The sequence below is a fragment of the Muntiacus reevesi genome, chromosome 7, assembly GCF_963930625.1.
Source record: "Muntiacus reevesi chromosome 7, mMunRee1.1, whole genome shotgun sequence".
In the NCBI taxonomy this organism is placed as follows: Eukaryota; Metazoa; Chordata; class Mammalia; order Artiodactyla; family Cervidae; genus Muntiacus; species Muntiacus reevesi.
The window spans coordinates 67,262,929-67,286,890 of NC_089255.1; the positions used below are offsets into that span (position 1 = coordinate 67,262,929).

Genomic DNA, 23,962 nt, shown 5'->3' on the forward strand with positions numbered 1-23,962 from the left:
GAATAAATGAATGAATACCATAATGAAAGTGTTTTCTTAATATGACTAAGCTAATTACACTGATCAGTTATAGGTTGAATTTGGGCTTTCCAGGGTAGCTGATTCCATTTTTCAAAATGAATTATCAAAAAGAGCAAAACAACTCATTTCTTAAAGATGTCAAAATGTAATTTTAAATGCCATGCTAAGCAATGGGAAGATGTTGGAGTGGGTTAGTCAGTGATTACTGCTATTTAACAGCAATTTAAAAACAAGGCAAGAGCAATGTTTGTACCATTATGACATTTAAATAGTTAAAAGCAACTCTACTTAGATAATGAATTAATTCATATTTACTGATAAAATACTTCATTTATTTTCTATCATTTTCATACAGCTTGAAGTATGTCATAATTATTGTTTTAATTAATATCATGTCATCTATCAGCACCCAGAGGTTGTCATTGCTTTTTCAAAAAATGACAGAGAAATGAAAAAATGGTGAGGTTTTTATTGACTATGATACCAAGCCAGCAAGTGTGATATCCCAAGTTCCTTTTTCTTGTCCCATAACCCTTTAACCTACACTGTTGGAGCAACTTGGAAAAAAGGAAAAAAAAAAAAATTATAAAACAGATGCCAGAAAGTGTAGATTATCTTAAATTTCTAGGTTCCCTAAACTACTCAGCCTCTTAGGGAAGAAGTGCCTTCTGTTGGTCTATGAGACTGTCTGTCCTTAACTGAGACTTATCTAATAAAGTTCAGGGAAGGGCCATATCTCCAGTGTAAAGGGGCCCATTCATTCATTTATTGTGTATCTGTAAGTGCCAGGCAAAACACAATTCCTGAATGATGAATGCCATCCTGATGAATGCCACACAATTCCTTTTTGCAAGGAACTCTTGGGCTCCTGGGAACTCAGATGTATAGATTGACAATAACCAGAAAGAGCAACCAGTGCTATAATGGGGTAAGCAGAAGTGTCTGTGAAAGCCACACTGTTTAGTTTGGGGGATGAGAAAAGATCTTCCATGAAAATAGGAAGAAATCATGTCATGAAGCCCCCTCTCCAGGGGATCTTCCCAACCCAGGAATCGAACCTAGGTCTCCCACATTGCAGGCAGATTCTTTACCAGCTGAGCCACCAGGGACACCCAAGAATACTGGAGTGGGTAGCCTATCCCTTCTCCAGGGGATCTTCCCGACTCACGAATCAAACTGGGGTCTCCTGCATTACAGGTGGATTCTTTACCAACTATCAGGGAAGCCCCATGAAGCCTAGGTAAGGGTTATTCAGGTGATGAGAGAGGAAAAGAAAGTACAAGAAAGAGAGTATGTCTTGATTGAAGAACTATAAAAAGGATGTCGCATTAAAGCATAGAGATTCCAGAGGGCCACAGGGGGTGGTGTGGTAGAAGCTATGCTGTCCAATATGGTAGCCAAGAGACACATGTGGCTAATTCATACTAACTTAAATTTAATTAAAATTAAATAAAATTAGAAATGCAGTCCCTCAATTGCATTAGCCATATTTAAAGAGATCAATAGTCAGTTGTGGACAGTGTTGAACAGTACAGATTTGAACTATTTCCATCATCATAGAAAGTTCTACTGGATGGTGCTTCTCTAGAGGCAAGCAGGGGCCAATTAGTGATGAACTTTGAATGACCTGCAAAGATGTTTGGACCTTACTTTGAGGACAATGAGTTGCCACTGAAGTATTCTATATAGGGAAGTAGAGTGATCAAGTTTACATATTAGAAAAGACATTCTGCAGGGCACAAAAAGGATTAGAGAGAGGCAGACCAGTAAAAAGCATATTTCATTCATCAGGGAAAGAGATGATAGGTTCCTAGAATAGGTAGCATAATAAAGTGTGTGGATTCACGAAATATTAAGGAAAACAATCAGTAGGACTTAATGGTTTAGATGTGGAGGGTGAGGAAGGCAGATGTGAAGTTTGATCTCTGGCTTGGGCAGCCAGGGAATGATGATACCATTGACCTAGACAGGAAACAAGGAAGAGGAAGGGATAGATCTGAGCAGAGATGATAAATTCAACTGTGTCCTTGAATGCAAAATGAACAATGAGGCATCCAAGTAAGCTTGCAGGAAGCATTTAGATAGTCAAATCTGACCCTCAGGAGAGAAAATCTGGGCTGGAGATAAATACTATGAAGCTATCACCACATGGATGACATTGAAAGCCATGGAAACAAATGAGATTTCTGAGGAAGAGAGTGTGGAATGAGATGCTAAGAAGGACAAGGACTGAACACTGACAGTGATGAGACCAGCCGAGGAAGAGGGGTCCAAAGGAGCAGCCAGGAAGGCAGAAAGAGGACCAGGAGACCAGAAGGGATCTAGGTGAAGGGAACATGGTAGGAAAAAGGAGTGGTCATCATGTCAAATGCTACACAGAGGACAATATAACTGGAGTTGAACAGTGTTGTTACGGTTTTGCAGGACAGAGGTCATTGGTGACTGGTGAATGCACTTTACCAGAGGAATGATGGGGGCAGAGGGTGGGTTGAAGAGTGAATGGGAGTTGAAGAAGTGAAAGCAAACGTAAACAAGTCTAAAACTGGTGAAAGATTTAGAGATGACTGGTAATAGATGTCTTCTCCATAACCATTGTACCATTTTCAAATGTCTACCTCATATTAGAGAAATTTGTAACTTCTTTTATGCTTGGTACTTCTGAAAGCTTGTTGAAAGTCTAGAGGAGCCTTTACATCCTCAGATTTTCATTGTTCCTAGTAGTTCTAGTAGTTCCTAGTAGTTCCTGCATTTGGAAGATGCTCTATTGATATTTACTTTCTAGATTTCAAATTAAAGGCTGTTATTGGCCTTAAATATATATAGAGTATGCAGTTTTTTTCTGATTGAATGAAAAGGCCTCAGTTCCAGGTGAGAAAAAGGTAATGCTGCTATGGCTGCTAAGTCGCTTCAGTCATGTCCGACTCTGTGCAACCCCATAGACGGCAGCCCACCAGGCCCCCCATCCCTGGGATTCTCCAGGCAAGAACACGGGAGTGGGTTTCCATTTCCTTCTCCAATGCATGAAAGTAAAAAGGGAAAGTGAAGTTTTCAGTCATGTCCGTCTCAGCTACCCCATGGACTGCAGCCTACCAGGCTCCTCCGTCCATGGGATTTTCCAGGCAAGAGTACTGGACTGGGGTGCCATTGCCTTCTCCAGAAAAAAATAATGACAAGACCATAATTTAATAGAATCTCTTTTTTTTTCCTAATAGGAATGAATTTTATCTTTATTTATTTATTTTGAACTTTTTGTGTTGGGGTACAGCTGATTAACAATGGGATAGTTTCAGGTAAACAGTGAGGGGACTCAGCCGTACATAGACATGTCTCCATTCTCCCCTTCAAGCTTCCCTGGTGGCTCAGAAGGTGAAGAATATGCCTGCGGTGCAGGAGACCCAAGTTCAGTCCCTGCATTGGGAAGATCCCCTGGAGAAGGGAAGGCTACCCACTCCCATGTTTTTGCCTAAAGAAGTCCATGGATAGAGGAACCTGGTAGGCCACAGTGTTTGGGGCTGCAAAAGCCAGATACGACTAAGTGACGAACACATGCACATGGTTCTCCCCCAATCCCACCTCCCATCCAGGCTGCCACTCAAGACTGAGCAGATTTCCATGTGCTATGCAATAGATCCCTGTTGGTTATCCCTTTAAATACAGCAGAGTTTGGGATGGTCATGTATATACTGCTATATTTAAAAGAATCTCATATTTTCAGGAAATTCTGTGAATTATGGGGAAAATCCCCCCCTCAAAAAAAAGCCAGAAGAAATAGAAATAGGATGAATATGTTTAATAAAAAATTTATTATGACTATTTACACCAGTTCCTTGATAAGCATATAAATGTAAACTTTTATGTTGGCATTATTCCACACATGACTTATCCAAATTCAGAGTTTGAGTGTACAGGTAGTGAGAAATTTTTATTATATTCACAGAATATACATACACGTGCATTCCAAATGTGTCCCTCCTTAAGCCAGTGGTATGGACACGGTCCCATTGGCCCTGCTTCTGCTTCGCAGGTGGACACTGGAATCGGTGATGTCATCCACGTGCTCCTCGCTCTTCTTTTCCTTTAGGCTGTTGATGAATCTCAGGGTAATTTCGTCCCACTCCTCAGGCAAGAGCATCAGCAGAAACCCAATGCAGATGATGATGGTAGCAGCCAGGCGGACGACATTGAATATTACCTCCTGCTTCAGGAGATCCACAGCTAGGGGGGCAACAGCAAGTCAGTCAGCCTATGATGATTTCTAAGCTTCTCCGAAAACAACTGACCCAAATCAATGCTACTTCTAGAAGATTTCCAAAAGTCTCTCTTGTTCTCACAAGCTTATCTTTCCTTTTTCTATGTCGTTATTGACATGGCTCTCTACATCTGCTTTCCATTTCTTTTCCCTAAATCATACTTAGCCTTCCAGGCAAATACCATCTGATTGAATAGCCTCTGCAATTTTCAAAAATAGTTTTATTTTGTATTGGAGCATAGTTGATTAACACTGTTTCAGGTTACAGTAAGGTGGTTTAGTCACACATATACATGCATCTATTCTTTTTCAAATTCTTGTCCCATTTAAGTTATTACAGAATATTAAGCAGAGTTCCCTGGGCTGTAACAGTCGGTCCTTGTTGAAGTGTATACATGAAGTTTTATTTCTTAATATCTTTCCTCTGTATTCCTTCGTACTTCTCCAGTTTCACTGGCCCACTGAAGATTTTTTAAATGAATCAAGCTTATTAATGTTTAGGTCTTTGCTCATACTTCTCCAGTTTCACTGGCCCACTGAAGATTTTTTAAATGAACCAAGCTTATTAATGTTTAGGTCTTTGCAAATGCTAGTCTTTTAAAAATTTTTAGTTGCAGTGAAACTGATACAAATTAAAATTAGCCACTTTCAAGTGAGTTTACTAGTATTTTGTACATTCATTTTGTATAGATTAATGTACCAGCTCCTCCATCTGGTGTAAAATGTTTTCATCATTTCAAAATAAAACCCCATACCCACTAAGCAGTTACTCCCCACTCCCCTACCCCCAGCCCCACACCTGGAAACCACCAATCTGCTGCGTGTCTATGGATTTATCTGCTCTAGATATTTCTTATAAATTGAAATGTATAATATATGACATTTTATATCTGGTTTCTTTTGATTAACATAATGTTTTTGAGGTTCAGCCACATCGTAGCATGTGTTAGCGCTTCCTTCCTTTTTATGGTGAATAATATCCCACTCTATCACAATTTGTTTATCGGTTCATTTCCTGATGGACGTCTGGGTGTTTCCACATTTGGTTTTTGTCAATAGTGCTGCAGTGAACATCTCATACAGAAATATTTCTGAGTCCCTGTTTTCAGTTTTAGGAGGCATGTATTTAAGTAGTAGAGTCATGTACATGCTCTTCTCTGTATGGAACGTTCTTTCCTCGTGTGCACTTCATCCAGCTAAACCCTCTGCTAAATTCCTCCTTTCACCCTTCTTGCAAGAAGCTCCTTCAGTGCCCCTCCTGTGTGCTCTTAGAGCATTCAGTACATGTCTCTGTCAAAGTCTTTCTCTCTCTGCATTGTAATTACTGAGTTCTTTTATCTCCCTTCTATACCACACGATCCTGAGGGCAGGGACTGTGTCTTACTCAGGATCGATCACCAGTGTTAGCACAGCTGGTAGCATATACTAAGTACTCAGAAATTACTTATTAAATGAGTGAATCCATGGATGAATGAATGGAATTCCTTGACAACTCCACTCCTCTCTGATAACGACTTTCCTCTAAATATCTTATAGTCCTTGGAGTCTTTTACACAATTTGGCATTTAATGATAAGTTACTTTGTGGAGTTCTAAGTTATTTCATATAGTCAGCATTGTTTTCCATATTCAGTGTGAGTTGTTTTTTTTTTTTTTCTCATCGCACTCCTTTTTTGGAGTTTAGTTGTTTTACAACGTTGTGTTACTTCCTATTGTACAGAAAAGTGAATCAGCTCTATATATACATATCTCCCCTCTTTTTCACCACAGAGGATTAAGTAGAGTTCCCTGTGCTATACAGAAGGTTCTCATTAGTTATCTATTTTATACACGATAGTGTATATGTCAATCCCAATCTCCCAATTCATCCCATCCCTTCTTTCCGCTTTGGTGTACATACATTTGTTCTCTATATTTCTGTGTCTATTTCTGCTTTACAAATAGGTTCATCTGTACCATTTTTCTAGATTCCTCATATATGCATAAGCATTAATATATGATATTTTGTTTTTTTCTTTCTAACTTCCCTCTGTATTGCAGTCTCTAGGTCCATTTACATCTCTGCAAGCGGCACTACTTCATTCCTGTTTATGGCTGAGTAATATTCCAGTATATATATGTGCCAAATCTTCTTTATCCATTCCTGTCCTGGTGATTCTACATACTACTGCCATGATCACAGGCATGCATGTATCTTCTGTAATTATAGTTTTCATTGGGTGTATGCCCAGGAGTGGGATTGCTGGGTCAATGATAGTACTATGTTTTTAAGGAGCCTCCATATTGTTCTCTATAGTGGCTGTCTCAATTTACATTCCAACCAGTAGTATAGGAGGATTCCCTCTTCTCCACATCCTCTCCAGTATTTATCGTTTATAGATTTTTTTGATGATGCTCATTCTGACCAGTGTGAAGTGATGCCTCATTTTAGTTTTGATTTGGATTTCTGTAATAATTAGTTGTGTTGAGCATTTTTCGTGTGCCTCTTAGCCATCCGTAATGTCTTCTTTGGAGAAATATCTATTTAGGTCTTTTTTTTATTGGGTTGTTTGTTTTTAGGGAATTGAGCCACATGAGCTGTTTATATATCTTGGAGATTAATCCCTTGCCAGTTGCTTCATTGGCAAATATTTTCTCCTATTCTGAGGGTTGTCTTTTCATCTTGTTTATGATTTCTTTTGCTGTGCAAAAGCTTTTAAGTTCAATAAGATCCTATTTACTTTTGTTTTTATTTTCATTACTTTAGGACCTAGGTCAAAAAATTTCTTGCTATGATTTATGTCAAGGACTGTTATGCCTATGTTTTCCCCTAAGAGTTTTATAGTGTCTAGCCTTACATTTAGGTCTTTAATCCATTTAAAATTTATTTTTGTATGATGTTAAGGAGTGTTCTAATTTCATTCTTTTACGTGTAGTTGTCTAGTTTTACCAGCACCACTTATTGAAGAGACTGTCTTCTCCATTGTATATTCTTGCCTTCTTTGTCATAGATTAGGTGACTGTAGGTGAATGGGTTTATCTCCGGGCTTTCTATTCTGTTCCATTGATCTATATTTCTGTTTTTGTGTCAGTACCATAAACTGTCTGTATACTGTAGTATACAGTGTAAGTTTGTTATGGGACCAACACTATCTTTTCTCCCCCCACCCCCCAGTCCCTTCTATAATCCTGATCACATAATAAGTGTTCAATAAACATTTGCTGATTATCCTGGGACAAAGAAAGAAGGCTACCAAAGACTTGGAAACATAGAATTTTAAAATTAGAAGAACTATATAGTCATCCAAATACTTTACTTTCATTATTTGTTCCACTGACAGTTTTCACTAGAAAGATTTTCCTGGAAAAACAGCTTTTCCTCTTGTCCCTGAAGTGAGTCAAATTGCTTTTTTCCTGTATCTGTTCCAGAGGGCCATCTGCTATGTCCCTGGGAGGAGCTTTCACAGCTCCCCATGGGTAGTCTGATGGGGAGCCAACACCCTGTACGTTCCCTACACTTTCATTAGTGACGTTGACTTGAGAGTCCTGCGCTGGGATGCCTTTTGTTTCCATAGGACTTCCTCTAAAAATACCACAAAATTAGGTTGTCAGGGAGATTACATGAAGCCCAAATGATACATTTGGTATTTAATTCTAAAAGCGCGACCAAGTAAAAACAGTGTTTGTAGCTGCAATTTTTAAATCTGCTGCACAGTCATTCTGTTGTCTGCCACCTTCGAGATATTTAAAAACATGTTCCCAGGCAAGGGCCACAATTCACAGTTACTTGAAGAAGTAACTCCGGGTGTGAAACACACACAAGCGGGGACCTTCCTGGGCTCGTGTCAGTTTGTACAGTACCTGCATTTCCAGGAACGCTGAGCACTGTCCCGATCGAGATGAGGATTGGGTACGTCAGCACCACGCCAACATTCACCAGGATGTTGAAGGCTGCCAAAGAGAGGAGGATGGTGGCTCAGATGGTAAAGAACCCACCTACAGTGCAGGAGCCCCGGGTTTGATCCCTAGGTCAGGAAGACGCCCTGGAGAAGGGAACGGCAACCCACTCCAGTATTCTTGCCTCAAGAATTTCATGGACAGTGGAGCCTGGTGGGCTACAGTCTATCGGGTCGCAAAGAGCTGGACATGACTGAGTAACTAACACACACACACACATACAGGATAAAGGGGAACTGAGATGCTGGGCTCTTTCCTTCTTTTAACATAAAAGAATCAATGTCTATGCTAAACATGCCTTCTAAATTATCTGTTCAGTTCAGTTCAGTTGCTCAGTCGTATCCAACTCTTTGTGACCCCATGAACCGCAGCACATCAGGCCTCCCTGTCCATCACCAACTCCCAGAGTTTACCCAAACTCATGTCCATTGAGTCAGTGATGCCATCCAACCATCTCATCCTCTGTCATCCCCTTCTCCTCCTGCCCTCAATCTTTCCCAGCATCAGGGTCTTTTCCAACGAGTAACATTGGTGAATTAATCCTCTAATTTTGGAGATGGATTCATATGTATTATACCTGAAAAAGTCACGTTCCTTTTTCCTCTTCTGCCGCCCTGGTTGCCTGATTTCTTACCAGTTGGCACAAAGAGGGTAGGGAGCCATGCAAAGAGGTGAAATAATATGTTCACTACACTGCTTGTGAGCACTATAAAGTTGAGCCAGAGTTTGAGAGCTAATGACTGACTGCGGCTTTCTCCCTTGCTAGTTTGCTGTATCATGCCATGTTCTTGGATAACTAAAAGACCCTATTAGAAAGATGGTAACGATAACCCTATATGCAAAACAGAAAAAGAGACACAGAAGTACAGAACGGACTTTTGAACTCTGTGGGAGAAGGTGAGGGTGGGATGTTTCGAAAGAACAGCATGTATATTATCTATGGTGAAACAGACCACCAGCCCAGGTGGGATGCATAAGTCAAGTGCTCGGGCCTGGTGGGCTGGGAAGACCCAGAGGAATCGGGTGGAGAGGGAGGTGGGAGGGGGGATCAGGATGGGGAATACGTGTAACTCTATGGCTGATTCATATCAATGTGTGACAAAACCTACTGAAAAATTTTTTTTAAAATTTAAAAAAAAGAAACAAAAAAAATAAATAAATAAAAAATAAAAGACCCTAGTGTTACTGCCTAACAGAAGATCTGTCCAAGGATGGCCTATGCTGTTTTATTCCCTCTCTTTTGGGGTGTGCATCACATGAACCAACAGAGGTGCATATAATTCACTGAACACCAGGGACCTTTTCCACATCCTGATTTATACACAGATAACCTTAAGGCAGGTCCACAGAAAAAACTGAAGGTATAACTTGATACCCTTTAATTTATCTCTTTGGACACTTTAAACTAAATATAAAATTATTCAAGTAATCACATACCCAACAATGATCAAAAGTACTTGTTTTCAAAAAGAAAAATATTTATAAATTATATAGTATTATTTTAATAGATTTCAAGCCAATTTTTGTTTTAGGGGGTTAGAGAAATATGACAACTATGAAAAATGACAACCATGAAAAGTCCTCAATTCAGGAAAGATCTGTATGGAAGTGACCCCAAACCATATTGCCCATTTCTCTGTAAAACCAAAGATGGTTCTAGAACCATTACAGTTAGGACAGTGTTTATCCTTCTACTGCTTTCTATAATTCTTGCTTTAGTTAAGCTCCAAAATTTAGGTATCTGGAGTCACTCGTGCTTGTTAGAGATGATGGGTTGGATTTCCACAAGACTTGGGCTTGTTCATCATTTTAATACAATAGCAGTAGAAATCAAGGCCAAAGACCTTTGTAAGTTAATATCAATAACTATTCCTCCCTTCTGACAGAGCTGCAATGGGAATGAATATTCTAGCATCTCAACTCTCTCCTCAGATGTGGGGAGTCAAATATGACCAGTCCTAATAAATCAGAAATTTAGTAAGCATAGCATAGGCTCTGCTAAGTTCCCCAACTGTCATTTTGCTGGCTGAACTGAGTATTTTAGCAGATTGATAGGAAGTATTGGTCTTTGTTGAGAACTGAGCTTTTCTCATTCAACGAGAACTGGTAGCTGCATCAAAATGGGTAACTGCTTTTCCTTAGCACTTTCGATAGAACCCTTACAAGCTCTTTTGACAATCTAAGGACAAGAATATATAGTTCAATATGTTATCTGTAGCCCGGGGCCCTGCCCGAGACACATCAGGTAAATGGATGACTCCAATCTGCGTGTGGACTAAGGCGCTCCCTGAAGACAGGCCAAACCAAAAACAGGAGCGAGGCCAGGTGAACCTAAGCAAATTAAAACCATAGTTCTAGGTGATCGGGTGGGGGCATGACAGAGTACAGTCTGCTGTTCATCTCTCAGATCTGTGTCCCAGCCCAGCTCTGACTAGATCATATCTGATTCTTATGGAGAAGAGAAGGTAGCAAAAAAAAAACTTGCGAGCAGAAGCACTGAAGACTATAAATCCCTGGCGTGTGTAACACAGTCAGGAGACAGGCTGTCTCCTCATTTTCTCTCAGGGCAACCTTAACACAGAGAGAACTCAGCGCACTGGGGATGGGCCGGTGGGGCAGCCCTTTACCCATGGACATGCCAGTTGGACTGCTCTGACCTAATCAAACAATAGCCTGCAAAGAACCTTATAACCATTAACCAACCTTAAGTGAGTTTGGGAAATAGAAGATAGGGATGCCTATCTTAGATAGGCATCTAAGAAGGGAATGCTTCTATTATGACAATTTAACTCTCCAAGGAAGGGACAAGTGACATAGGAAATGGAAGGCAAGACTCAGCCACTCACCCAGCCAGAGCCCTGCCATCCCGCAGAGACAGCCCCATGGCAGAGCTGCAAACGAGGACCAGTGCTCCACCTTGGTGAAATACAGGATGACTGGGGTGAAGGAGATGAAGATTAAATTGAAGAAACCCAACGTGGAGACAAAGTGTGCTGCCTCACCAAAGTTAGCACTTCCAAGAAACATCTTAAACAAAACCTAGAACAGGAAAGGAACTTGTTAGCCACTCGGTCAGGGGCTGTTGTTGGATCAGAAAGGCAAGTTCTACATCGTGAGCTAACTGGCCCAGAACTTATGCTCTATGTCATCTTATCCCAGCATTTCCATGACACTAAATGGGCTGCTGAGCTAAGGAATTCAAATACGCTCTAGCCTTCATGTAAAACAGAAATCGTCATAAAATAAATCCCACTTGGTATGCCACAGGGATACTGTAACTAGGAAAAACCCACTGTCAGTTATGAGTATAGGGTAGATGATAAAGAAGAATGCAGACCAGCCCAGAAACATTTAGGATTAAGATGCCATCGTTCTTTCCTTCAAGCATGGGATTAATTTTATCCTTATTTTGATAATTACTGAAAACTAAATTGGCCAGAGAGAACCTGTCATCATGTTATTGAGAGAAGTAACAGCTTCCCTTGTGGCTCAGCTGGCAAAGAATCTGCCTGCAATGCATGAGACCTGGGTTTGATCCCTGGGTTGGGAAGATCCCCTGGAGAAGGGAAAGACTACCCACTCCAGTATTCTGGCCTGGAGAATTCCATGGACTGTATAGTCCATGGGGTTGCAAAGAGTAGGATACAACTGAGCGACTTTCACTTTCAATAGTGATGCCTTGGATTTATAAGCACTTTTCTCTCTGAGTTTAAAATATTTTCACAAGGTCTGTATTTATTCTCCAGATTTTAAAGATTGTTTTTCTTTTCTGGATTATAAATCTGTGTATAGAGAAAGATGACAAGGACATGTAAATAGCTAACCTAAATCACACATTTAGTTTGGGAGGAGACAGGTCTCTAGTCCATATTTCTTGGTTTCTTAACCCCTCTGCTTCCTTTATTAATCCTCAAACAGTGTAGCACAGAATATATCTTTTCTTTGGTGTACATATGATGCTGTGTGTGTCAGCAGATATTACCACTACCAGAATGAATACATCTGTAATGTGGTCAGGAGAATTCTCTCTATAAAAGAGACATCCCAGGCATACAGCAAATCCAGGAATTTCTTTTAATTTCAACTAAGCATATTGTTTTTTCTCTCGAGAGACTTAGAACTTGAGCACGTGCTGGTGGTCTTTGTTCACATCAGACATCTCAGTGGAGTCTCAGCTGGGGGCAAGCTAAACACTAATGGTGACTGAGTGAACACTTGTCAAGCTTGTCAGAGAATCAGTGGGTCAGGAAATGTCAATATGGAAATAGACACAACGCCCTCTGAGCCGCAGAGTTGGTGAATAAGCAGAACAGGCATCCAGGAGGGATGCGGCAGGCATTTTCTGCCTTTCAGAGAAGATTTTCTCATTGAAACACCATGAGAGGTGAGAGTGGAACAGTTGCAACATCCAGAAAGCTGGCTCTGGCAAGCGGCACTTTGGTGAATAACCTTTTAGATCTGCTTTCTTAGCTCATGCTTTTGAAGTCAGGGGCAGTGACTCTGAATAGAGCTTTCACTGATGACAGGTGGCTCCAGGGGAGAGAGAACTGTGAGTACATAGTACAGACCCAGAGGATGCATCAAGAGGAAAAGAGGCTCTTCATCTAGCTGATAACATAGCATGGGGTTTATATGTAGCAAACTAAACTCTCAAGTGATAGTTGGCTTAGGATTTTTAACACCTCTTTGTAGTTAAAATAATGACCGAAGGTAGTTAAACGTAGAGAAGTCTCTCTCAGCTCCTGCTACAGCTGGTTGGCGATTTGGGAGGGGTGGAGTCATGGCTGCCAGGGAAGCCCTTGGAGTTGACCAATCCGAGTTTAAATCTTGGCTCTATCACTTCCTGCTGGATGATATTGGACAAGTTACCTAATCTTTCAAAGTCTCAGTTTCCTCATCTGCAAAGGGGGAATAAGTACCTATGCCTCATAAAGGTATGGTAACAGGTGAACATTCTGGCAAGTGTGCAGCCTATAGCAAGTACTCAATAATTGGTACTTATTGTTATTTAAACTGTCTTTTTTTTTTTTTGCTAGTCAACATTTTCTTCGTCTTTTCTTTATAAAATATTACTTATTACTTTATAAAAATATAAGCTACAAATGATAATAAGCACATGAGAAAGTACACGAAATACCTTATACAGTGCAGATGTTGAGGCTGAGCCCACGGCAAATGCCACTCCTATGATGGAATCGGCATGGAAGTTATCTGCATATGCCATCATCACGATGCCAGTGATTGCCATTATTGCGGCAACTATCTGTCACATAGAATGCAAAGAAAAAAATGTTTACATTGATGCCTCCATATCCCAGAGCAAGCAGTTGAAAAACCCATGCGAGTTGCTACATTCTTCCTCAAACCCAATTACCTCCTGTACATCACTGTTTAAATGTTGGAGGGTCAGTATCAGAAAGAAATCCATACACTCATGTGACATCCAGGCAGAGAACATAAAAGCTGCTCACATATTCTAATTAAGGACTAGTAATTTTAGTTTGATTTTTTAGCTCAGCTCCCTAGAGATTAATACCCATATTGATGAAATAAATTTAATAGGAAGTCACTTCTTAGCATTTTCATCTATACTGTGTTCTTTTCCTTCAAACAATTCAGCACATATCAATCAGCTCCTTGGATCAATGCATGTTTCTGAAGATCTCCACATAATCAGAACTTGATTATGGTGATGTAATATTGATTGAGACATAATAAGAGACAAGTTTTAGGCCAAAGTGAAAAAAGAAATGAGAATAACCTTTCAGAATGATTTATAAGGAGCGAGTTGAATTTGCACTGTCACTTGGAATGTCAAGTGGAGGCTATTTCTTCCTTTTGTTTACATGTAAACTAAGCCACAGAAAGGTAATTTCATTGAGCTATTCTAAAGCATTAGCTGTATAAAGTGATATACCAATAATTGATTGAAATCATAATGGTTTACTGTAAATTAATATGATCCTTGATATATTCCAAAGAGAAGTCCACTTTCTTTGTGAAATGCTCATTGACATCTCTTTCTTTCATCATCTCAACCTGCTTTTATTGGAAAACATTTTAAAGATACAGTGAAAAGTAAAGTAACAACTCTGGAATAGGAAATACTATGTTATTTCATTGCGAAATAGTCTCACTGACTTTAAGATCACGATGCAACTTCGTGGGAAATTTAAAAATACTTGCTGATTGGTTTTGTTAAGCTTCAGTTCTGAGTATTCCCAAGTAGACTTGTTTCCTCTGTAGACAGATTTCTCACATATGTGATTTTTTGACCCTTTGAAATATTATTAGTGAATTATTCATTACAATCAAATGTATATCTTTAACATGTCACTTGCTGGAGGCCAGAGCAAAGTATGATAACGATGACATGTATAATTTAGATGCGGTTAAAGCATTTCTTTTGTTAATGACCACCCAAAAAGCCAGGGCACAGGTGGTTTCAGAGCCAGCTCCATACTGACGCGTCTTTTATGAGAAACAGCAGGTGTACTCGAGAACAGACGGCAACTTGTCAGCAGTGAAAGACTGTCTCCATAAACCGCTATCCAGGAGGCTATGTGATGGGGCGGGTTGCCCATGCAGAGTATTACAGTCTCTAAAGCTTCCAGGCCTGTGTTCCAGTTAGACTGTGCTTCAGACTATATGAAACAGAATTTAACACACACACTATGAGGTGCCAAGGACATTTTCCAAACAGCAAGTAATAGACTCATAAATAAACACGGTGAAGTGGTTACCTAAGCCTGGAAGTTCTGCAAGGGTTATTATTTTCCCTGATTTGGGGATTTATAGTTCAGCTAGGGATTTGCAATCTTTGTTTGGGTAGTCTGATGTCAGAGAAATGAAAAGTTATGTTAGATATGGACAGTTTCTGATTTGTTTTTGTGTTTCATGAATGTTTGTGTGTTAAAGTATTCAGGTTCACAGATAGATTTCCCTCAAAATATTGAGCTTGTAGGATAAAACATTTGAATTAATATTTGTTTTCTTTTTACCAAGCATCAGTTGTATTTTCTTGGTCAAATAAACAGGTGATATCTTCAAGACAAGGATAATAGAATACAATGTTAATCCTAAAGAACTTTAATGTGATATACTGCTTTGTACTTTAAAATATTAAAATTATTCTATAATATACAACATCTAGGCTTAGGCAATTGTGTATAATACATAAACTGATTTAGGGAATTCTGAAAACAAACAGTCTCTACAAAAAATAGGGAAAAAACCAAAAACACTGTCTGGAAAATGTTGAGCAAGGAATACAGTTAGCCACAGAATATGACCCCAATTGGGAACCCTTACTTTTCTGAGTCAGCCATTAGTAAAAATACATATGCAGTATATTTCTGTTATAAGTTTTCTCAAGATAGAAATTGAACGTGGACAAAGGTTACATAACTTTATAGCAATTCAGAATTATAACCATGACAAACCTCTTAAAGATCTCCATTATATTTAATATTCAAGTGCTTGTGAAATTATTAGCTCAGACCATTTAAACTGACATATCAATTACACTAGCATCTCTCTGAATTGTGTTCATGGAGAGAAGCATTTTTCACTTCAGGGAACCAGACAACACTGTTAGTTAAGTTCCAAAAGCATGAAAATTTGTTATTTGTGATGTTAGAAAAATTCCTGTCTATGGTATGAACAGTTATTTGTAGGTTAGTAGGTTACCTAGGGATAAAAGATAATTTAAATTATTTTCCACATTTCTATTTACATTTCACAACTATCTGATAGAACAAGTTCTCTATGGCCATGTTTAAAATTTTTTTCATTCTATTTCTTATCTACATAGTTGAAACTAATGGAAAGGAACTCAGCTAATCCAGAAAATTCAGGGAAATTTTGGGTGGCAGGCTCATTTGGAGTGGTGGCTTGGATGATCTCGGAGTGGCTCTGTCTCCCACCATTGGTTAACTGCAAGAGTAAATATTCTTGAGATTGCCAGAAAGCAGGTAACCTGAGTACAGGTCTGAGTCACGTGCATTTTCAGAAGTAATCAATCATTAAGGCAGGATTAATTGTCTTCTCAACAAAAAAACACAAATGATTCTTCTTGGGCTCAGGACATTGAAAATGTGCCGGCAGGAAGCCAGCCCTTTCAATACTGTGTCAGAAGTGCTCATATGACATCCGCATGATGACAAACACACAAAAAATGTTAGTGTCCACAGGAGGGACTCCTCTGCTGAAAACGTACCATCTCATGGTGCCACCTGCTTGGCTGCAGAAAAACAAGGCTCTCCTCACAACCTATTCCAGTTCTAGCTCCATAAACAACCAGAGGTGTCTAAACAAGATGGACACCCACCACTACCATTACTTGAATCTGACTTCAGTGAAAATGTTAGTAACCAGAGTGATCATAAAGCTTCCAATGCCTCATTTTTAACCTTCTGAACCTCTGGGTGCCCTTCCATCGTGGTGTGCCCACTTGGGGTGAGTACCCGGAGGGAGAGAATTTATTTAGCCCATTACCCTGGCATGCTACTTGAGTGACATCACCACCTGAGGCAGCTACCTTCCTCTGCAGGCTCAGTCCCCTCTGAGATCTTAATCTGCATCAGCTCTCAGGGCCAATCAGAGAGGGACCTGGTTTGAGCTTGTTCTTAAAGCCCAAAGAGGGTGTTAACAGTAAACATTTGGGGATTGCACAGATCTACATACTACCTGTGTCCTTGCCTGACAGCTAGGTTTCTTTCCCCTCTTGAAGAATTAGTTTGTACAGATAAAAGCTAGAGAAATATCTGGCTTTTGCCTGTTTCTGTTTTCCTTTATTTTAGTTTCCCCCCTCTTTTGGCGCAGGTCCTCAAAAACCACAAGAATCCAGCCCTTCTCTGGATCTCCAACCTCATTACAGTCACTGTGTTTCCCACTGACAAATGACTTCCAGAACTATTATTTACATAACAATATCAGTTCTTCTCAATTCAGGGTTTTGAGATGATCCTTTAACTGCTTCTCTAATTGTAACCCAAATGTATTTCCTTAATTTGTGAGGTGGTTAACCCCATTTCTGGAGCTGGGCGGAGCATGGATTCACTCACACTGGAGTCTTTAGTCCTAAAGACTCTGTATCAGGCTCTGAAATTGAGGGCCTCAAAGTTATACTGCTGGCCAGACTATACTCAAGTCAGGACTCAAAGTCAGCAGTTGAAGATGGATACATATCAATAGCTTGGCCAATGAGACCTCCACTGATGATTATCCTTGTTTCCTGTGAGTGTATCTTTATAGAGTCCACTGCAGGGAAACATGGCTACACAGAATCCTTAAATTTGTCCACATTTTATGTTTGCATGAGTGCATGCCAAGTCACTTCAGTTGTGTCCAACTCTTTGCCACCCTGTTAACTGTAGCCTGCTAGGTTCCTTTGTCCATGAGGATTCTCTAGGGAGGAATACTGGAGTGGGTTGCCATGCCCTCCTCCAGACATGTTATGTTTAAGCTTCCATAAAGAAGAGCCATCTGTTTACTCAAAGCCATTGAAATTGGACAGGAGTCAATGTGTGAGAAATAAAAGAGGTGGGCAGTCTGCAGCAGTCCAGATATTCTGTGTGTGTTCAGGAGTAGGGGGGTGAGGAGGTCCCTGGGGTTTAGATCTCAAACTAGATTCCCACCCTCCATCCCCATCACACACACACACACACACACACCCTCAAACACACACACACACACACCCTCAAACACACACACACACACACACACACACACCCTCAAACACACACACACACACACCCTCAAACACACACACACACACCCTCAAACACACACACACACACACACACACACACACACACACCCCTCAAAGGGAGACCAGGATGGAAAAAAGAAGAAAAAAAATCCCAGAAGGAAAGACTCAAGAGTTTGTGGAAGGTGCTGTTGTTCAGTCACTCACTCATGTTCAGCTCTTTGCCACCCCATGGACTGCAGCACACCAGGCTTCTCTGTTCTTCACCATCTCCCAGAGCTTGCTCAAACTCATGTCCATTGAGTTGGTGATGCCATCCAACCATCTTATCCTCTGTCATCCACTTCTCCTTTTATCTTTCCCAGAATCAAGGGTTTTTCCAATGTGTTGACTCTTCACATCAAGTGGCCAAATTATTAGAGCTTCAGCTTCAACATCAGTCCTTCTAATGAATATTCAGAGTTGGTTTCCTTTAGAATTGACTGGTTTGATCTCCTCATGGCCCAAGGAACTCTCAAGAGTCTTCTCCAACACCACAGTTCGAAAGCATCAGTTCTTTGGCACTCAACTTTCTTATGGTCCAACTCTCACATCCATACATGACTACTGGAAAAACCATAGCTTTGACTAGATGGACCTTTGTTGGCAAAGTAATGTCTCCTCTTTTCAATACATTGTCTAGGTTTGTCATAGCTTTTCTTTCAAGGAGCAAGCGTCTTTTAATTTCATGGCTGCAATCACCTTCCATAGTGATGATGTGGAAGGTAGATGGAACCTATTGACTATAACTTGTTGATAAGGTTTATAGATTCCTCATGGGCATAAAATCAGAGAACCTTTCCAGTTCAACTTTCCCTTCCGTGTATTTGTGAATTATTCTCCTGCCAAGAGGGGGATGAAAGGGGAATAGTCCTACTACCCATCCTCTGCTGTCTCCTCCAGGAAGCGTGAAGATTCTAGACAGAGGAGCCTGCACTGCACGTGAATAAAGAGTTACTGCATAAATGTCAATCAAAGGCAAGATGGAAACAAAAGATTGCCTTGAATCTCATCTAAATATGTAATATTGGCATAAATCAGTAGAAGCTCAGCTCCAGAACCCTGATTTAGAGTGCCCTGGAGTCCAGTTAGAATTCAGTGAAGAGCAGTTTAAGCAATGAACAATTCCATTCAACTGACATACACTGGTTGGTTCTTGGCAGATGGCAGCAAATCTCCAAAAGAGGCAAAGTGTGGGAAGCTAAACACACAGGGACCCAATTATACCTAGAAAATAGGTGGGTGCCAAGCTGAAGGGACACAAATTCATTTCCTAAATCTGCTATAAAAGTCAAGGTCCACTGAACCATTCACTGCCCACCAATTTTGTTCATACTTTCAAGCAAATTTGAAAAAGAAAGAAAATTTTCAATTAATAATAGAAAAATAAGGAAGCAAAAATATCTGAAAGAAAATGTGTTAATTTTCTATTCTGACTTTTACTTTTCATTAGAGTGAAATGGACAGAGAAGAAAACCTGAAGCAGTGCCTCATTTTTTTTTTTTTTTTGGTGAGGAGAACTTTTTTTAATTAAGGTGATTTTTCTGGTTCTGATGAATTTAAGAATGCTAGCTAAATAAAACAGTCTTGGAGATGGTTAAAACACCCATCTTCAATCCTGCAAGAGCTGGATTCTCAGGAACACTTTTGCAATTAGAAAAGGTCTTTCAAAGAAGTTTGCTAATTTCCACAGGATAATCATACACCAGCTGTAAGCAACTACTTATGAAAGGGTTTTGGTTTTTTTTTAACACACCAAAGCTTACCAGCCAATTGGTTGAAAGAATTTCATAATAGAAAACTAAATGTATGAGTGATTACCTTTTCATCTGTAATTCAATCAATATTCCAAGGAAATAAATATTAACAAGTTAAGGCTTCCCTGGTGACTCAGATGGTAAAGAATCTGCCTGCAACACAGGAGACCCAGATTTGATCCCTGGGTCAGGAAGATCCCCTGGAGAAGGAAATGGCAACCCACTCCAGTATTCTTGCCTGGAGAATTCCATGGACAGAGGAGCCTGGTGGGCTACAGTCCATGGGGTTGCAAAAAATCGGACACAACTGAGTGACTAACACTGAGGCCACATGTTTCACCTTAAGGGTGATGATTCTTGGGTCATGCAGATGAGAATTATAACCCCCAAACCATATTTGACGACTTAGAATAAGTCAGAAATATGTTTTGATTTGATGACTGAAAGCAATCCTGTTTTCAGTCAAAAACAGCAGAACTGTTTTTAAAAAGAGTAGTCCAAGTGGGGTGGCATGTACAGGCAGTGTCTTATTTATGGACATAGGCAATAAGAGCTGCATTTATGTTGTCTGTATTCTATTTGCCCTCCACTGATTTCTCAAATGACCTAATTACACCTGTTTTCAATATGTCTTAGAAGGAAAAGAATTGCTGATATGGTCAAAAGGCAAAATGCTGAATATGTTTTGGTGCTTCTTATATTCCATGGCCTGATTATGGGCATTATTAAAATTACATCTTGACATTCTTCTAGAATATGGCATTAAAGACTTTCTAACACTTTCACAGTCAGAAGTGAAGTGCCTCCTATCATTTTAAAGGAAAAATTCCTGACTTCTCTAGCATGACTGACATTAGTGCTCATCATTTTATCACCTATGATGTCTTAATTTGTGTATTTACTTATTAACAACTACTTATTGGCTACTTAATTTTTCTATCAGATCTTATCATTACTAACAGACACTGTATTAGTTTCTTGAGGCTACTGTAACAAATGACCACAAACTTGGTGATTGTAAACAGCAAACATCTATTCTGTCATAGTTGTGGAGGCCCGAAGTTCAAAATCAGGCAGGGCCATGCTCCTCACAGCAGTTCTGGGAGAGAATACCTTCCTGCCTCTTCCAGTTTCTGGTTGCTGCCCCAGCTTTCCTAGGCTTGTGTCCACATCACTCCAGTCTCTATCTCTGTGGGTACATCGCTCCTCCTCTTCTGTGTCTTTCCTGTGTGTGTCTCTTCTAAGGATACTTGTTACTAGATTTAGCAGACACCCAGATCAACTAGGATGATCTCCTGTTTGTAAAAATCCTTAAGTTAATTATGTCTGCAAAGACTATTTTTCCAAGTAAGGTCACATTAATAGGTTCTGGAGGTTAGGATGTGGACACCTTATTGGGACCCACCATTTCACCCACCACAGATGCCAATTTTAAAACATTAAGTTGGCCAAAAAGTTCGTAAGATGTTTTTCCGTAACATCTTATGGAAAAACTCTAATGAACTTTTTTGCTAGCCCAATAGCATGCTTTGTAACTTCTAGGTAGATTTCCTAAATCTGCCATTTAAATATAAGTTACACAGCTGAGTTTTTTCTTCCAAAAGACCTCAAATAAACGTTGTCTTTTTTTATATGACCTCTTGCATAAGTTTCATTCATTCATTCTAATACAATTGATTTCCTTACTGATAAATCTAATAGCATCTTATTGCCTTTTTATACTGTTCATGGGGTTCTCACGGCAAGAATACTGGAGTGGGATGAGATGGCTGGATGGCATCACTGACAATAGACATGAACTTGAGTGAACTCTAGGAGATGGTGAGGGATAAGAAGGCCTGGAGTGCTGCCATGCGTGGGGTTGCAAAAACTAGGACATGACTTAGCGACTGAACAACAGCAGCAAATCTAACAGTGGGTGTATTGATTTCCTTTTGGTAGTCACATTACACCGAAAAACCGGAAAAGCCCCTAAATGTCCTTTCTTTCCCTCTTGTCTGAAAAGATGTCCAAATTCTCATGCATGATTCTCATGGTGATAGATAGAAATGAGAAAGATCTTGTACGTATGAGTTCATTCACTATATCCGTAAACACATACAGTCCCCACTTTGTCCCTTGTATTGTTCTAGGTGTTAGAGATAGAGACAGAGCCAGTATCATGGGTATATGACCTGTACAGATGCACTGGACCCCATAATGTTGCCATCTTGTAATTATTCACACTTTTTTTTCAGCAAGGGGCTCTGCATTTTCACTTTTCACTGGGCCCCACAAATTATGTCAACCCCAGCTGAATGGATCAGTGAGCAATGTGAAGAAGGTTCTTGTTCTTAAGGACTCGTCAGGATTCCTGACACTAGACAGCCAGTACTTCATGAGTAATACCATTAAGCTAAGCCTCTTGGGTGTGATATCTAACATTAGCTAGTGGAGAATGGGTGTGAGACTGTATCTGGTATAGTCAAATGGTATCATGGACTGACTGAGAACTTTTCATCTTGTTTTCTGCTGTAGTTTTCCACTTCTTGTCTGTATCAAGCTTCAGTTCTGAATTTCTGAGCAGCATCTCCAAAGATACAATCAGAATTAGCTAACTGGCTATTAAGAAAATGTTTTCAGGATGATGGCTATCACAAGCTCTCTAATACAGACGTGAATTTCAGCATTTAGCGAGGCAAGGAATCATTGCAACAGGAGCAATAGTTTGATAGCAAAAAAATGTTTCAACCCAGTCTTGGACACCTCTTTTGAAGAACAGCAATTGTGTGATGTTTATTTTCTGGAAAAACACTCTTTGTTTGGATCTCCTTTTAAAGAATTATTTACTCAGAATTTTCATCATGGTGGCATGCCAGATTATATGAATGAGGTCTGGCTCCTTACGTCTGCATAGCTCTCAATCAATGTAACAAAGGTCAAACATACAAAAAACTTTTTATTTTTAAATCCAGAATATCTCTGAAAGGGATAAACTCAGAACTGAAGTGGTTGGTGGAAGTTTAATGCTATCCAATTGAGGATATGTACCCCAGAGTACAAGTTGTTGTTTTTAGTTCCATTTCTAGATTAGTCATACTAATACCCACTCTTAACAGCATAGTGCCATTACTGGTGACTTTAATTACTGTTTGGTGATCTTACTACTTATACCAATATTAATTAAATTCATGGGAGGGGGTGCAAAAAACATGAGTTTTCCAAACATGTTGACTGGAAAAAAAAAATAATCTTTACTGTGGCTAATTTTCTCAGACCCTTCTTTCCCAAGTACAGAAGGAGTTGGTCAGACCATTAATTCTAAAAAAAGAACTTATTTTCCCTGAGTGCCTCCTGTTGACATCAGCTGACTGCCCAATGGGAACAATCTTTTATCCTCTCATGACATTGTAACTGCCTGGGTGTTCTAGCACATCTTCAAATTTCAATCTGTACTCAGAACCAAATAAGTTTTGCAGAAACTCCACAAAACGAAGCAGCTCTCCCAATGCCAAGGATTTATGATTAAATGCAGCCTCACGCATTGAATCAAGTGTGCTATTACCCTCACTCCCATGAACCTGTCTTTCAGCACGATCCATGACAGCAAGAAGACAAAGGCTTTGTTACAACAGAACAGAGCAGAGACATCCGTGGCTGTCAGCTTCTTTAAAGCCAGTAAATACAGGTAATTAGTCAAAGTCCATAGAATAGAAAAGGGAGCAGTTCTTTTAAGAAAGAGCTTCAAGGTCAGACCATCTTCACCAAAAATTCGACTGCATTCCCTAAGGAAGAAAGAGAGGTTAATAGGTATTGATGTTAACACGTCTTGTGTGGACTAGCTCTTGACAGCCATATTTAGGCAAGAGCACAAACCCTCAAGACCCTTTATTCATGTGTGGAACCTACTGAACCCAGGGCTGCCACCTTCAGATCATGAGTGCAAAGGGTTCCATAGAGGAGTTCCCATCTCCCCAGGCACAGGCCTTTCCTAACCGTTGTGTGAGATTCTGGGGGTAGCCATTCTGCTGTTGCTGAATATTCTTAGAGAAACCTGGAGAAATCCAGAGATGACTGGTTGCTGGAATTACTAGCTATTCGAAGAGACAGAAGATGCTTTCCCAATGGACAAATGCAACAGTGTCAAGACAGTTGCTACAGATTGAATGGGCTACAGACAATGCGCAACCTCACATAGCAAATAAAGGCAGGTGCAGCTTGGTATTTTAGTATTCCTAAAATGTTATGCCTCTTTCTAACATATCTGCCCACT

At 39.9% G+C, this 23,962-nt stretch overlaps 1 protein-coding gene across 1 annotated transcript in view; it reads right to left on the reverse strand.

The window, feature by feature from the left end:
- Positions 1-3,994: 3,994 nt before the first annotated feature.
- Positions 3,995-23,962, reverse strand: part of SLC35F4 (solute carrier family 35 member F4) — a 272,418-nt gene continuing 252,450 nt past the window's right edge. The window contains exons 4-8 of the mRNA XM_065941555.1: positions 23,255-23,474; positions 13,343-13,468; positions 11,052-11,244; positions 8,110-8,199; positions 3,995-4,236 (exon numbers count right to left, since the gene is read on the reverse strand). Coding sequence (XP_065797627.1) covers positions 3,995-4,236; positions 8,110-8,199; positions 11,052-11,244; positions 13,343-13,468; positions 23,255-23,474 — 871 coding nt within the window. The remainder of the gene's footprint in view (positions 4,237-8,109; positions 8,200-11,051; positions 11,245-13,342; positions 13,469-23,254; positions 23,475-23,962) is intronic.